The sequence below is a fragment of the Myotis yumanensis genome, unplaced genomic scaffold (assembly GCF_028538775.1).
Source record: "Myotis yumanensis isolate MYYU_CA2020_CCGP unplaced genomic scaffold, mMyoYum1.0.hap1 SCAF_14, whole genome shotgun sequence".
Classification (NCBI taxonomy): Eukaryota; Metazoa; Chordata; class Mammalia; order Chiroptera; family Vespertilionidae; genus Myotis; species Myotis yumanensis.
Window position 1 is genome coordinate 44943441 of NW_027223765.1, and position 16623 is coordinate 44960063.

Sequence of the window (16623 nt, forward strand, 5' to 3'; positions counted from 1 at the left end):
CAGAATTTATGAACTGGCTCTGTCTGAACAGAATGGGAGCACTGTGGAATGTCTCTTGGGCTGCACTTGAACATCTCCAGGGCCCCAGATGTTTTACTTCCTTTGTTCTTGGCTTGTCTTCATTTGGGTTACAAACACAGCAGAGACAAGAATTCTCAACGTCTTCAGTGAAACTTCAACTTGGAGCAAAATCAACTCGAAGAAATTTAAGTTCAAATCACAGGAAAACCCAAAACGAATGTTGACACTGCATGAATAGAACTGGATTAGTAGGAGGTCCCATAGTCAATTTCTAGGTGCCTCTTAGCTACGATAGTTCACATGACCTTAGAAACCTTGGGAATATTCCTCTGCAATGTGATGAGCAATATCAACACGTAAGAGAAATAAGATCAAATTTGAGTTGAATTTTGTTTTTCTATCCAGATCATGAAGTTTCGAGTTGTCAGGGATATGAAAGCACCAGGAGAAAATAAATGGTAGCTCCAAAGTCCCTCCTAGGAGAGGAGCACCCAAGCACCAGTGTTATGATTGTCTGTCTGTTTGTTTGAATATTTAAAGAAATAAAGTCATTTTGAGTCGGGAGGCGATGCTGCTTAGGAAGCACTGAGTTTTCCACAAGCTTCTATGATTTGATTTGTGGAGCAGTTGCAAGGTCTAAAAGCATCCTCACTAAAACTCATCTTCAGCCCATCTGGCCAAACGTCAAGGTATAGATAACCTATGGGCCATCTAACATTTGGCAACATACAAGGATATAAATCTTTTGTTGCTTCCTGCTAGCCCTGAGTAGTCGTGTATGTGGCAAAAACTAAGGTCCTGCATAATGCATTAGCTTTGCTCAGACTGAGACTGGAAGGAAAGCTAATTTGATTTGTTATTCCTGGGGAGGGTTCCCCCTTGCTGTGTGAGCCACTTCAAAAGCCAAACAGGTGTTGAGACAGTTGTAGGGTTTGGGGCCTGGTCTCCAGTGAATCTAGGGATCCAGTTAAGTTCAAGGTCCTAAGAGGACCACTGACAAGGCACTGATTTGGGAAGATGAAAATGAAATTATAAGGTTCACCATAGCATTTATTCTGAACGGCTTAGTTCAGGCAAGAATTTCCAGAGAAAGGGAAAGGCTAGACTGAAAGTTGGTTTCTGGTTTCATTCCATCCAATATCTGGTTTCTCACTTTCAGTTTCCTTTTCCCAGTGAGGAAGACTAGACAAGGCTGTTATTTTATGACCTTTGCAACTCATTGTATGATACTGTTTTTTTTTTTCCCTAATCATACAAGTAAATTATCTCCTTTAGAGACATTTTGAAAAACAGGAGAGCATAAAAATGGAAAGCATCGTGATCCCACTTTCTAGGAACCCTAAGTTAATATTTTGGTGTTTTTCCTATAATATATATTTTTAAAACTTGGTATCATACAAATGCATATACAGTTGACACTTGAACAATGCAGGGGTTAGGGACACTGACCCCCATGCAGTTGAAATTCCACAAATAACTTTTACCTACCTCAAAACTTAACTACAGTCAACCCTTGGTATCGGATTGGTTCTAGGACCCCCCCATGGGTACCCAAATCTGCAGATGCCCAAGGCCCTTATATAAAAAGGCATTTAAAAAAGCATATAGTCAGCCCCCTGCATCTGCATATTCCCAACCATGGATCAAAATACTGTTTTTGGTCTATAATTGGTTCAATCTATGGATGCAAAACTGGAGATACTGAGGGTGGACTATATTTATTGAAAAAAATCCAGGGATAAGTGGATCTGCATAGTTCAAATCTGCATTGTTCAAGAATCAGCAGTTGTTTTTTTCCACCTACTATTATATAAAGAGCATTTCTTAACATCATTTCGTATTCTTTGATAATCTTATTTTTTAATCTTATTTTTAATAATGGAAAAATATTCCATTTATGATTAACCATGATTCGTCCAGTTCCCTCTTGTTTGATCCTTATCCTCATGCTGTATATTTCCACTGACGTCTGATTATTTCCTTAGGATACCCTCCTAGATATAGAATTACTGAGTGAGAACATTTGCAAAGCCCTTGATAAATCTTGTTGAGTCCCAGCACCAAATCTATTACATGGTAACTACTCAGTAAGTAATTGTTGAACAAATAAGTGCCTTTAGAAAGATTGGAGCATTGCAGAATCCCACCAGCAGGATGCAAGAAGAGCTTTGGCATGGCCAGTGCACATGATTGGAGAATTGATTAAAGCAGAATTTGGGTATGTGTGATTTTGGCAATGAAATAATCCATTTGCATGAAAAAATAAAAGTTACAAGTTGAATCCTCTCTAAGTGATGTAAGATTTTGTTTTAATAGACCGATGCTTTTAAACTCTCTGGGCCTGGCCAGCATGGCGCAGTGGTTGAGCTCGACCTGTGAACCAGGAGGTCGTGGTTCGATTCCCAGACAGGGCATATGATCCCCAGTGAGGGATGTGCAAGAGGCAGCCAATCAATGATTCTCTCTTATCATTGATATTTCTATCTCTCTCTCCCTCTCCCTTCCTCTCTGAAATCAATTTTAAAAAAATTAAAAATAAATAAATACACTCGGACAAAAATGGAATGCAGGAAGAGTTCTGATTATTTTAGGACTGAGTCACGAAGTTCCATGCTTTCCTCGTCATATCTTTATCCTTTGGGTTTTGGCCCCTAGGTCACTCTGCCAAGGCTCCATAGCCACTTAGGATTGCCCAACAGTCCAATTCAGTTTGAGATCTGGAGAGAGTACCCTTTAGACACTAGGCCTTTGCTGTGATGTCAAATTTTGTGGTATTGGTGGTGGTTGGTGTTGTTACTAAGAAACATTGTTTTCTTGTCTGAAATGTAGAAATTTAGGGGATACAAAGTTAAGAGTTAGAAAGCCTCTATTATGTGAACTGAAGGGCAGGAAGAAAGTAATATTGAGCTTTTATTATATGCCAAGCCTTTTCCCATCCTACTTCATTCTTCATATCAACTTTTCCATACAAGTATTATTTCTGTTTTACACATGGGGAGCTCGGCTCAGAGAGGTTGAGTAACTGCTTCAAGGTCACACAGCTGGAAATGCCAGAGCACTGGAGATCCTGGTCATCTAATTCCAAGTCTAACTCTGCATCATCCTGGGGTGCTGCCCTAGGAGAGAGCAGGGTGGGTGGGATTTCTACGTGTATGTGTGTGTGTGGAGGGGGGGAGAGATAAAGGATAAAGGGGTAGGGTAGGGGCACTGGTAAGGAGTGCCAGTATTGTGGCCTTGGGTTCAGACAGACTGCAGGACAAATTTGGGGCCAAGAAGTTGGACGCAAAGTTCTCTGGCTCTGGGTTTGAGATTCTTCATGAGGACCCCAAGTCCGAGGGATCTTGTTTGGGGGTTCTCAGGGTTGAAGGCCTGTGGACTAAGCTAAGAGCTGGACCAAGGGTAGAGGCTGGGAGTCCCTGGCCAGGGCCCAGTTTTTAAGGTTCCCAGTTAATCGAAAGAGCTTGGGTCTGAGGGTTCTGGAGTCCAGGGGCTCCCACTGTGGGGTCTAATTCTGAGGGCCCAGCTCTTAGGTTCTTGGGTCTGAAGAGTGAGGTGCAGACATACCCTTAAAACCTGACTTTGAGAGACTTGTTTTTAGAAAATCTCTGGATCTACAGGGCGCAGACTGAGGGTCCTGTCCTGAAGGCCTTTTTTCTGGGTCTTAGGGTCCTTGGGTCTGAAAGGCCTGGGTGGGAAAGGTCCAGCTTAAAGGTTTCAAGTCTGACAGTCCAGCTTCTGAGGGCATAATGTGTCAAGCCCAACACTGAGCGGCTTGGTTTGGGGACCTGTGGGCCTGAGGGTCCCTGGATCATAGGGCAGAGGACCCGGTGTCCTCGGATCTGAGGATCTCTGGAGGTGATGCTTAGGGAGGGTGAAGTGTCCGCGAGCCGGAGGGCCCGAGGGCCGGGGCCAAGGGCACCACCCGGTGTGCGGAGCGGCTGCAAGGACCTTGGAGAAGAGCGGGTCCAGGCAGCGCCGACTGATACCTTCGGCGCTAGGACCCCGCGGGAGGCGGCGGCGCCAAGTGTGGCCAGTGCTGAGAGCAGCGGCGGCGCGGACGGGCGGCGCTAGGACCCCGCGGGCCGGGCCGGCGGGTGGCGGCGGCGCGTGGGGCGGCGCGTGTTGACAGCGGCGGCGGCGGCGGCGGCGGCGGAGGAGCCGGGCAGGCGGGAGTCGGCGCCTGTGGTTCCTGCCCCGGGTCCCGACGCGGTGGCGGACGGGCGTCCCGGGATGGCCTTCATGGAGAAGCCGCCGGCCGGCAAGGTGCTGCTGGACGACACGGTGCCGCTGACAGCAGCCATCGAGGCGAGCCAGAGCCTGCAGTCCCACACGGTGCGCGGCCCGCCCGGCGGGCCCGGGCCCCGAGAGGCGGGGAAGCCCGGGCGGGGACGGGGCAGGGGTCGGCGGCCCCGGCCGGAGGGCTTTGGGTGGCGGGGGTTCTGGGTCAGGGTCCGGGGCCCGAGCGATCCCTGAGGTCCGGAAAGGGGGAGGGGATCGCAGCCCCCAGGGCCAGAGAGCGGGAGGGGCGCGGCGGTGCCCCGGGGGGGACTCCGAATTGGGGGTGCTGTTGGGGCCCGGCCCACCTTGGGCCAGCGGGGTAGGCAGACCACTCGGGACCCGCTCATCCACTTCTGCCCGCCGCCAGCCTTCTCTTTGGGGCCGCGGAGTTTCCCTCCTTCCCGCCGGGATCTGAGTGGTGGGATGAGGGTGCCGGGCCACATGCAAATAGGGCTCCGGAGCCCGCCCGCTGGGCCCGCGGGGCGGCGGCGCCGGGTGTGCAGCCCCGTCCCGGTCAGGTGCTGGGCCTTGGCCCGGCTCGGCTCGGGGAGACCGAGGGAGAGCCTGGGTCCTGCTGAGGCAGGTGTTTGCATGTGCTCCTTCCCGGCGCTAACCTGCTATTTAGTGGGCAGTGGCAGCATTCATTGGAGTTTAAAATCCACTGGAGTCGCATAAAGGGGTAATAGGTCCTCATAGTAAACACAGGCAGAGTTCCTTTCTGTTACATATGCTGTCTTTTATGTGGCTTTAAACCCATGGTGGTTTTCATTTGCCGGTACCTTTTTTGGAAAAGCACACCATCCATTATAATTTACAAGTAATGAACCCCAGAACCAGGAAAGGAAACAGGAGCTGCCAGCCGGTGGGGCTTTGGGAAATAATGAACGGGAAGAGAGGGATTCCTTAAGTTGTAGTGTTTTGTTAGGTCACCAAATCAGATTCCGGCTCGCAGGCTTGTTTGTTTACCACTGCAGTGTGTTTGGGGTTCATCATCTGGAGGCTCGGGCCCCACAATAGCCTTCTGTTTCTCTTTTTGTTCAAGCTGTTCTGGTGGCTTCAAAGAGACCTTTTATTCTGTTGTATTAAAGTGGGACTTTTTGAACCTCAGTTTCCTCTTCCGACAGCTATGCTTTGTAGGGCTTGGATTGTTCAGTGTTCATTTCCAGTTAGGAAAATGAGCGCGTGTTTTTTTTTAAATATGATACTTTTGTTGTTTACAGTTTTTTGTTGTTAATCGAGGATATTTTCCCATTGATTTTAAAGGGAGTGGAAGAGAGAGGGAAAGACAGAAAGAAATAAGGATGTGAGAGAAACACATGGATTGGTTGCCTCCTTCACATGCCCAGGCCAGGGCCTGGACCAGGGGAGGAGCCTGCAGCCCAGGTCCGTGCCCTTGACTGGATCGAACCAGGACCCTGTGGTCCACCGGCTGGCACTCTATTCACTGAGCCAAACCGGCTAGGGCAATGATCGTATTTTTTAAGGTACATTTTATTTCATTGTGAATATCTTTAATCCTGTTCTACAGACTTGTGAGAAGGTAGTGTATAGGACAGAATTTGTTAAACTCTCTATAATTTGTGTTAAGGGAGTATGAGTTAAGGGTTGAAATCCATGGTAGGGAGTCAAGAATAAATTCTTTTCTAAATGTTTTTAAATATTTGGTTGATTGATTTTAGGGAGAGAAACAGCGATTTGTTGCTTTACTTATTTATGTATTCATTGGTTGATTCTTGTATATGCCCAGCTGGCAATCAAACACGCAACCGTGGCATATCTGGACCACGCCCTCACCACCTGTGCTACCTGGCCATGGCCAAGAATAAATTCTATTAAATTAGATTTTTGACTTGACTGTGGGCAAGTAAATCTTATAACCTTTTAAGAAGTGGAGTTGAGTCTTTTAAGTTTATTTTGAACTGAGAATAAAGAAGGAGATGCTTGTAAATGCCCACAGATCACTTCTTCCAGGAATCATTCCACGATGGCCTGCCCCAAGCCATGTCTCACCTCTACCTTAACGTTGACCAGTTTATTCTATACTAACTTCTCTCTTTTTTTTTTTTTTTTTTTTTTAAGCAAGCAAGAATTTATTGACCACAGCAAAAATATATTAGGACAGTGAAACAAAGAAGGGCATAGAAGTAGCAGCAGGAGAGCCTTAGGCAGGGGGCGCTGCCTGGCTCACTGGGAAGTCAGAGGAAAGGGGGGGAAAGGGGCCTTGGAGACAGGTTGAGGGGGTTAGTCCAGGACAAGCTGCTGCTGCCCATTGCTCCCCTGGTTGCAAATCTCATGGGGTCCCTTAGAGGTTAGAGGATATGGGAGTGGGGGTGGGGTTGGGAGGCGGTGAGGGGTGAGAAGAAGAGGGGGAATGGAATCCCAGCCTGAGCTGCACCAGTTGGGCAAACCATTTACTCTTAAGTGTCCTTGGTTTAAGGAAGATAGAATGTACTAGGTGTTTATCCGTCTCAGTTTCCCTATTCCACTTGCCTTGGAATTCTCCTAGCTTCTTACTATTCTATAACATTTCCCCCTCAGAGACTTCCACCCCTAAAATCTTTTAGGGTTGACGAGGGAGGATGGTCTGTTTTCAGTAATTGCTTCCTGCTGATAATGGTATATGTTAGGGTATGGAAGTCTCTCGTCATGTCTGATCTAAGGGAGACAGGGGAATGGGATCTGAGACTGGAATAGAGTGACTGTTGGTTGTTTCTTCTAAAGTAGGGATGGGCTGGAATTCCAGAAGTGTCATCATTTGACACAGAGGTGGTGATGTAGATACATGGTTCGTACAATGGTGATGTAGATACATGGTTTGTACAATGGTGATGTAGATACATGGTTTGTCACGGCACCAAAAAGATGTTACTGGCTAGATGAGGAGACCTCCGTTCTTGTCTTCTGTGAGGGGTTGGGCGGGGCGGGGAGAGGGGAGAGTGCCTGTAGGCTGTGAGAGGAGGGATACTTCTTGTTCATTTTTTGGTCCCAGTCCCTGGCATCTGAGGATTTCATTTGCGTTTGTTGAATGATTAGTAAATGAATCACCACCTTACTTGGCCTCTCCTTCTGTTCGTGTAAAATGGTAGTGATGAAAATTGGGACAACATGGTATCTGAGGTGCTAAGTTAAGGGGGTCAGTGCTTCAGCAAAGTGGTAGAAGATCTAATAGAATTCCTTTTCTATTGCAGAGCTTTTCTGTAAGGAATAAAGTAAAATAATTGAGGCTAGAGAGAATGGCTGTTCCTGTAACGATGACTGAACACAAACGACAGTGACTCACAGGAGACTCATAGAGGCAGATGTGTTGGAGTAAAAAAAAAAAATGTAGCATTGTCTTGCATAATTTTTATTCCTCTGTGTTCTTGTCAATGTAGCTGTAAAATCTGAGACTGAGAAATGTTGCATCAGCCCTGAACTTTATTGAGAAAATCAAATGCTGATGCATGTGTTTTGGGCTACTAGTGCCTTCTGAGTACGTCCCTTTAAAACAGGAACTGCTGGGAATTATCTTGGAAAGAAGTCGTTGTTGAGGGTGGTAGATAGGAGAAAAAGGCATTGTTTTCTGTGGGAAGGTTGAAGATGGCTTTCTGGCTTGTTAGCCAAGGGAGATGGTGTCCCAGAAGTCAGAGGGGCGTCTTCTCTGAAATGCTGAGTCTGTAGGAAGCCACTCCTTGGATAGAGGACAGAAACCTACAGAGAGTGTATAGTAGACAGCCTGAGGTTGGAAGAGGCAAGACCTTCATAGGGGTTTGGGCTGACACTTGCTAGTCATGTGACATTGGTTGGGCAAGTCACAACCTTTAAAAAAAAATTACATATATAGATTACAAAGAGGAAAGAGAGGGAGAGAGAGATAGAAACATCCATGATGAGAGAGAATCATTGATCAGCTGCCGGCCGGGCACTTAACCTTGTTGATGTTTAGTTTTGTCAACTGTAAATGGGTTAATAAATGCCTACCCTACTCGCCTCTTGAGGTTGTTACCTTCATAGGTAGTTACCTTCTGAAATAATCTTTCTGAAATATTTGTAAAGTGCGTTCCTCCCTGGTGACATGTATGCAAAGGGTTAAACACATTAAAATGTTAGCATTGCAGGTAAGCTAATTTCTGTCCGTTGTTCCTTTGGTTGATCAAGGTTGTGTAGCCTTGAGAAACAAGAATTTATAGCAGAAAGTTTTAAGTCAGATATGATTTAGGCTTTATGGACTGGAGAGGGAAAGATTTTGTCAAATGAAAAGTAGAGCTGCCACAAGGATGATGGGAACACATGGTTACCACCAGAAAAGCATGTTGTGGTGAACAACTGGCAGGAAGGGTGCAGGCTGGTAGGTGATTCTGTGCCTGACCGGTTTGAATGATTTTATTTTTGCTTTTATGGAACACAGTGACTTTAGCGTCAGAAAATAGACCAGGCCTCTGCTGCGAGGAAATGAAGGTTCTATAAAATCAGAAAGGACAGTATTAGAGAGAGGATGTGTTCAGCATTCAGGGGGTGGGAGGAAAGGGAAGGACTTTCCAAACAGAAGGAATTCTGGTAAGAAGCCATTTGGATAAATGGTGGGAAAGTCTGGGAGGACTAAGAGAGAAGACAAGGAAAAGCTGTAAGTTCTTGGCTACATGAAAAGGAAAACTTTTAAAAGCCAGTTGACTGAAAAAAAAAAAAAAATGCTTACTTAGCTGAAATAGAAAGCAGAGGACACAGACAGTTCTGGGGAGGGTTGTTATCAAAGATGCACATCCGATTTTTGCTGCTCAGGATGCTGTGGTGTGATAGCTCAATCTCAGTTTTCTCCTTTTTAAATATTCTTCTCCGAGGTTCCTCTGAATCAGGACCTATTTTCTCTGTGTTTGGTGCATTTTGTTCTCGAGAAACAAAAGATAATTTTAGTGATATTTAGGCATAACAGAAAAAATTCTAAATCTGTGGAACAGATAAGATTACATGTTAAGATCTTTACTGAAAATGGATCTCCCCTTGAACCTTTGACTTTAGAAACTGCATTCCTGCACCATTTGTTTATTCGACAATACTCATTCATTTAACAAAAATGTAGTGAGTGCCTACGGAGTCCGCGCCAGGCACACGTGGGAGACATGGTGGCGAGCTAGACAGCTGCTCCTGCGGAGCTTGGTTCCATCAGACTCGGGGCCTCCCATTTTACAGAGTGTGTGCAGGTGACCAGCATCTCCGTCTGTCACAACACCAATGGCTTTGAAGTTCCTCTTGTGGTTTGGTTTATTGAGCTTCAGCTTCTTAGTCAGTGACCTTTTTTAATAGTGTTTAAAATGTTATCCATACATTACCAGAATACTGTTAACCCCAAAACATTCAAACCTGTAAAGAATTTTTATGAATTTATTTGAGCTAAACTGTCAACAAATGCCGGGAATCAGATCCTCAACGAATTGAGATGATGCTCCGGAGGATGGAGGGTTACATCTCTATTTGTATATTGCAGTCAAAGGAAGGGACATAGGTAGGTTACATGAAATCCGTTGGTGATAGACTAGAGAGGCAGGAGAAAGCAAAGCGGGGAGGGGGACCCCTGGGATTGGATAAAAAGAAGAATGATGGACACATACTTAGGTGGGTGCAGGAACAATTAACAATGAAGGAATTTGTGGTATCTGTCCTGGCACGCAGGCATATTAGGTTGTGCCCCAAAGGGTCCAGAAAAAGGGAAGTTACAAGTTACCCAGGCATTTCAAGGGTATGTTATTATAGATGCAAAAAGGCAGATAGGCTCAGTTAAGGTAAAGGTCGACCTTGTCAGGGAAGAGAGCAGTCTAGGAAGTAACTACCCACCATAACTGCTTTTAGTTAAAGTTTAATTTCAGACCATCCTTTGTGGTTACTTTAGGTCTCTGAGTTTGTAAGGCCGCCATGCAGGCCTTCCCTGAGCTTGTCAGGTTAGGGACACAATACCTATTCAAATGTGATGCCAGTTGTCCTCAGATCCTGACATTTTAAGGCGATCCAGTGCTCAGTACCAGAATCTTTCTGGTCTTCCCTTTGGGATACTATTTGGAAGTTTTTTAGAATTCCAATTTATACTGAATACTTAAAAAGTTTTTTTTTATTTTTTATTATTAGATGTTTGGAAACAGCCACCCTGTGTACACAGCTTCCATATGGATTGTGGTCTTGTTCAGATGCAGACAGGATGGGAGTTAACTTGTAGCACTTCCATACATTATAATAAAATAATAATAGTTCTTTTCTGGCAAGCTAATCAATCATCTTCTCCTTGGTTCTGTAATTTTCCTCATTTGTCCTTTAAACCTGGGATGGATGCAGTCAGATGGAGTTGGAAGCATTTAGAAATTGTAAGTCATCTCTTCCTACTGAAGCAGATAATTTTTTGCAGCCAGATTTAGGGCTTGGTGATTCTTAATCCTCATATATCACCTCTTTTGAGGGTTATCACACTAGAAAGGTTTCCTGTGGTAGGAATACAAATTAGAAGCTGGCTATAGTTGCTAGTAGGAGATGTAGGATTCTGGGGCTGAAGTTTATTTTATGTGAAAGATAGTTAAATGTTTTGCTCCCTCGGGGAAATCATGGAAACAGCCACCCTGTGTACACAGCTTCCATATGGATTGTGATCTTGTGATTGTCCAAAATACAGAATTTTGATTTAGGGTCTAAATGAGGCCGTTTGGAGTAAGTCATACAAACCCACTGCACGCAGGTTCTTTTTCAGGCTGCTAGAGGTTTCTGGCGGCTTCACATGAAATGAAACTCTGCCTGGCTGGCATGGCTCAGAGGTTAAGTGTCGACGTATGAACCAGGGGGTTGGGGTTTGGTTCCTGGTCATTGCACATGCCCACGTCTTGGGCTCGATCCCCAATGTGGGGCCTGCAGGAGGCAGCCAATCAATGATTCTCTCTCATCATTGATGTTTTCTCTCTCTCTCTCTCTCTCTCTCTCCCTCTCCCTTTCTCTCTGAAATCAATAAAAATATGTTAAAAATAGAAAGAAAGAAATGAAGCTCCTTTACGTTCCAGCCTTTGGATCCTGAAAATGAGAGACCTGGACCCGAACATTGTTTTAGAGCTCAGAAGTGCTTAAGTGTTTGGGATGTTGTGGGAGGGAGAGCAATAGGCTTTTCTCATTGTTTTTCCTCTTACGTCCTTGTCAGTGACTTCTTTCATGAATGACATGCACTTGGAGGGGGGAAATGAAGGTGCCACTTCTTTTCAGAAGAGATAACAGGGCCCATCATTTTCAGTTTGAAACTTTTGACTAAGGACTACGGGACAAGCACTTACTGGATAAATACGTGGACTGCAGGAGGGGAAGAGTTTGTGCAGATGGACCATTTGTCTCCAGCTGATCTTGCTGACTACCAAATTCGTGGAAGGTCTGGCTGCTTCTGGCTGAAGGTCAAGATATCGTGTTGCTTCCTGCTTACTTACTAACGGGGTGCAGTTGAGAGCAAAAGGGAATTCCATTGTCATTGTTGTCTTTAGATAATCAAGATGGCCAAGAGAGTACTCTTCTGTTTATTAACATGCTAGTTTGGGGAATTCTTCCTGGAAAGTTTTTTTTTTTAACAGCTTTGTGTAATGCACATACCATTCATTTTACCCATTTAAGATAAAGAACTCAATGGCTTTTAGTATATTCGCAGAGTTCTGTATCTATCACCATAATCAATTTTATAACATTTTTATTACTCTGAAAAGAACCCTTGAGCTCTTTAGACTTTACCCTGGAAAGTTTTATAACATTGCAAGGTGCTAAACTCGGGATATATTCTAAGCACAAGGTCTTTACCTCTTCAGATCTGCTCCTTTAAGGATCTTCTCAAAGGGACAGATTCTCCATAAACACATGTTTCTCAGAACCTCACTGACCTAAAACCTGCTCTTAGGTTCTGGATCCCTGTTGGGAAAATTATCAAGAACTGTAAACTTGGAGAATTACTTATTTTAGTTGGTGAGATAAGTGCATTTTAATGTGTACACAACCACAAGATACCCTACTTTATGAAAATCCTATACTTAGAACAGCAGATGAATTATGTCCTGTTGGTGTGAAAAATTGCTATAGGTTGCAGCTTGCCTAGTGCATAGGCGTGTGTGCCTAGCTGACTTGGAGTGCCGGAAAGCAGGGTGCTGAGGCCTAGCCAGGGCTCTGCCTGCTTATCACAGCACCTCTGTCTATGAGGTCTAAACAAGGCTGCCCGCATTTCTTTGACGTGGCTCATCAAAAGCAGGTCATTTCTCTCCTCATTAATTCAGTTGAGGCTTTTTTCTGGTGGTGGAGAGAGGGGATGAATGGAGTGTTGGTATGGCAGAATCCTGTATGTAAAAATATCTAAGAACCACCTGCCGAGGTGAAAAGGAAAAGCAGTGTTCAATCCAGGTGGCACGTGATTCCTGGGCAGGAACTCATTGCACTGTAGGCACGCACACACTCATTGCACTTTAGCACGCACGCACACGCACATGCATGCACGCACGCACGCACGCACGCAGGCACACACTTGCATGCACCCTTTCCTGTTTGCCCAAACAGAGGGAAATGAAGCCTGAATTGGGCCTGCTCACACTAGACCAGCGGTTCTCAACCTGTGGGTCGTGACCCCTTTGGCGGTCGAATGACCCTTTCACAGGGGTCGCCTAAGACCATCCTGCATATCAGATATTTACATTACGATTCATAACAGTAGCAACATGACAGTTACGAAGTAGCAACGAAAATAATTTTATGGTTGGGTCACAACATGAGGAACTGTATTTAAAGGGCCAGAAGGTTGAGAACCACTGCTCTAGACCTTTAGTGTCAGGCCAGGGATTGGGCCAAAGTGGCAGCACCCACGGACCCAGCAGAGCACAGGGAATGGCTGGGAGGTGACTGGCACCTTCAGAATGCTGCTCCCTGGGAAAGGCATGGTGTTCCCATAGCCCAGCTGCTTCCTTTCCCCGAAGTGGACGTGTATGTACCCTGGGGTTGGACAGTTTTCTCTGTGTCTATGTCAGAAAGCCTCTAAGGGGCTGGAACATTAGCAAGCACTTGTGAAGAGTGTCCTGTGTGCCAGGCACTGTGCTGTGTGTTACAATGAAAGATGAATGGAACAGGGAGCTCACAGCGGTGGCAGACACCGAAACCAAAGGTGATGGAGGGCATTGAATGCACTGCTGGTCTGCCTGGGAGCAGTGAGGGCACTGTGGGAGCGGCGAGGGCACTGTGGGAGCGGTGAGGGCACTGTGGGAGTAGCTCCGTCCACCCAGGACCTCCTGGATTTAGGGAATTAGGAAAGGCTTAACAGCCTTTCAGAGGACATGTTCTAAATCCCCACTCCCCATTTTTCTTTTCTTAAAAAAAAAATATATATATATATATATATATATATATATATATATAGTTTGTTTGTTTGTTTTTTCTTTTTTCCTATGTGGGGTGGCTGATCTTGAGCCTGCAGGGAGCAAGCTGGCTCCAGACTTCTCCATGTCCCATTTCTTTGCCTCCAGTTCTTACATGTCCAAAGACAGGGACCCACAGACATACCTTTGTCGGAGGGTTTAATATATATTTTTTATTGATTTCAGAGGAAGGGAGAGGGAGAAACCTCAATGATGAAAGAGAATCACTGATCAGCCGCCTCCTGCATGCCCCCCACTGGGGACCGAGCCCTGCAACCCAGGCATGTGCCCTGACCTGGAATCGAACCATGTCCTCCTGGTTCATAGGTCGACGCTCAACTGCTGAGCCACACCAGCCAGGCCCCCTGTTTCTCTTTAACTTATAAACTCCTTTCATTGTTATACTGATTGAACCCCCGCCCCCGCTCACCCCCAGGGAAATTATTTTAAATCTAAAAAGTATTTTATTCAGATCAGTGCATTATTAAAACTGATATTAATGCGTGGGATCTGAATTATAAGGGTTTTGAAATATTAAAGACATTAAGAATTGTGACAAGATGACTACAACTTAAGGCACTGGCAAAGAGCATCTCAGACAATTGGCAGAATTACCACTTTGACGATGATTCTACTTATCATATTTCTAACTTCTCACTAACTCATGTTTTGCTTTTGGCATTCCTTAAGCCAGCCTTTAGTCATGGTTAATTATGGGTGTAAATGAAATCATAATATGACAAAGAGCAAAGTCAATTAAAAAGCTGTGTGATGGTCAAAACCATGATAAACCAACTGAATCATGACCATGTTCTTTAGATCTCCATGACTCTTCCCATACTTCCTGAGTGCATACTTGAGGCTCTTAGTCTCAGTTAAAGGGAGAGAATATTTCTTAATCCTCACCCAAGGACATTTTTCCTTGATTTTCTTTCTTTTTTTTTTTTTTTTTTATGAGAGAGAGTGGAAGGGAGAGGGAGAGACTCAGAGAGACACATCGATTGGTTGCCTCCTGCACGCATCTGACCAGGGCTGGGGATTGAGCCTGCAACCGAGATACGTGCCCTTGTCTGAAATTGAACCCGGAACCCTTCAGTCCTCAGGCCAACGCTCTGTCCACTGAGCCAAACCAGCTAAGGGTAAAGTGAGAAAATATTTAAATAATTCACTTTATTGACTGATTTTTTTTTAAAGTAGAAATAAAATAGAAACCTCATTGGCATTAACACATAAATCCTGAAACACCTTCCAGAGCCTCTAGTTGTCCATCGTGTTCTAAACTGTTACTAACCCACCAGACACTGATTTGGGTGACCGTTTTCTCAGTTCTCCCGTCCATAGGAATGGAGTCAATTCATTACATACAGTGGAGGCCTTAGGGTAGTGCTGTCCAGTGGAAACAGAATGCAAGTCACTTATATAATTAAAATATTTTTAGTAGCCACATTTAAAAAGTAAAGAGAAACAGGTGAAATTAATTTAAATATTATAACCTATTGTGTCCAAAATATCATTTCAACAGGTAGTCAGTCTAAAAATTATTAATATGTTTTATGTTCATTATGTCGTACAAAATTTTTGAACTCTTGTATATTTTACAATTACAACACATCTCAATTGGACTAGTGTTCAATAGCTTTTGGCTACTATATTGGACAGCACAGATATAGACATGAAAAATAATACTAGTATGGAAAGAGATTCATTTGATATTTTTAGTAGAAATAAAGCAAATCATAACAGTGTTTAATATGCTTACATTAAAAAAAATATTTATGTTTACATCTGCAAATAAGTAGCTATAACTGTACTGTCCAGTACTGTCGTCACTAGACTACTTTAAGTTAATGAAGTTTAAAATTTGGTCCCTCAGTGGTACAAGCCAGATGTTCATAGTGGCTACCATGTTGGACGTTACAGCCTTAGGTCATTCCTTCCTTCTAACCGCTGAACCGCGGAGAGAGGCTGAGCTGGAGAGGACCTGCTAGCCCTGCCTCCAGTGCGGCTTTGCGTCCACTGAGACCAGAGCCTCCGTGGCTTGTAACAGTAAGACAGGAGGGAGGCTCACTTACTGTGCAGCTGTGGTTAACTTTTAACAGGAGCATAGTGTGGAAGCAAAACAACCTACTCCAAGAGCCAGTTCCATTTTGGCACAACTGAAATGAACTGCCACTCAAATTGCTGGGTACTCCATAACCCTGATGTCTCCTTGAGGCACACTCATATAAAAATGCTCCTTTCCGCTTCTTCAGAACCTGCCTGTGTTCACGTGGCTTATTTAACATGGCGGGGAGAGCATTGTTTCCTTATTTGCAGCGGCTTCTATGCAGTGCCAGGTCACATTCCGCCAGGTTTACAGACAGCAGTCTGTGTACGTGTGTCTGTGTCGGAGGAGGGTTACAAAGTGCAGGGATGTTAAAGTCAGGAGACTAAGCCAGGGGGAGTTCTGAGAGCTTACAGCTATGTTAGGTCACTTTACACCCTCCCCCCTCCCCAGGGTTCTTGTCTGCATCCGCCCCTCACTCTCTCCAGCTTCTTCCTGACTTGATGGACTGGTTCTGCCTGTTCAGCTCACCTCTGTTCATCAAGATGAGAGGGTATATGATGTGAAAGCATTCTGCCCAAGGCCGCAGAATGTAGGAACTGCTGTGCCCTGGGCCACACAGGCCCATGGTGAAGTCCACGGTTATCACTTAGCAGTATACTTGTCTAAGGCATTTATGCTCTCTGAGCCTTGGGGTTCTTGTAAAAGAGAGATAGTGACACCTCCAAGCATTGCTGGGAGATGCAATAAGCTGAAGGCGTAGAGTAAGTGCTCCATAATCAGTTACTACCGTGAGCTAGCTCTGAGGGGTTACACGGCACACGGCTCAGAGTCACATGGCTGGTTATGAATGGGAACTCGTGTCTCAGGAGAACACTGACACTTTTAGCTTATGTAGAATACATT

General features: G+C 44.9%; 1 protein-coding gene and 1 non-coding gene across 6 annotated transcripts in view; one reads left to right on the forward strand and one right to left on the reverse strand.

The window, feature by feature from the left end:
- The first annotated feature begins 4176 nt into the window (after positions 1–4176).
- PXK (PX domain containing serine/threonine kinase like) overlaps positions 4177–16623 on the forward strand; it is a 75070-nt gene continuing 62623 nt past the window's right edge. For all 5 annotated transcript variants that reach the window (XM_070390879.1, XM_070390876.1, XM_070390880.1 and 2 more), the window contains exon 1: positions 4177–4353. In XM_070390879.1, coding sequence (XP_070246980.1) covers positions 4252–4353 — 102 coding nt within the window. In that variant the 5' untranslated portion in view covers positions 4177–4251. The remainder of the gene's footprint in view (positions 4354–16623) is intronic.
- On the reverse strand, positions 13702–13831 carry LOC138992866 (small nucleolar RNA SNORA38). The gene has a single exon (XR_011468190.1). It is a non-coding gene; the product is annotated as a small nucleolar RNA SNORA38 (small nucleolar RNA).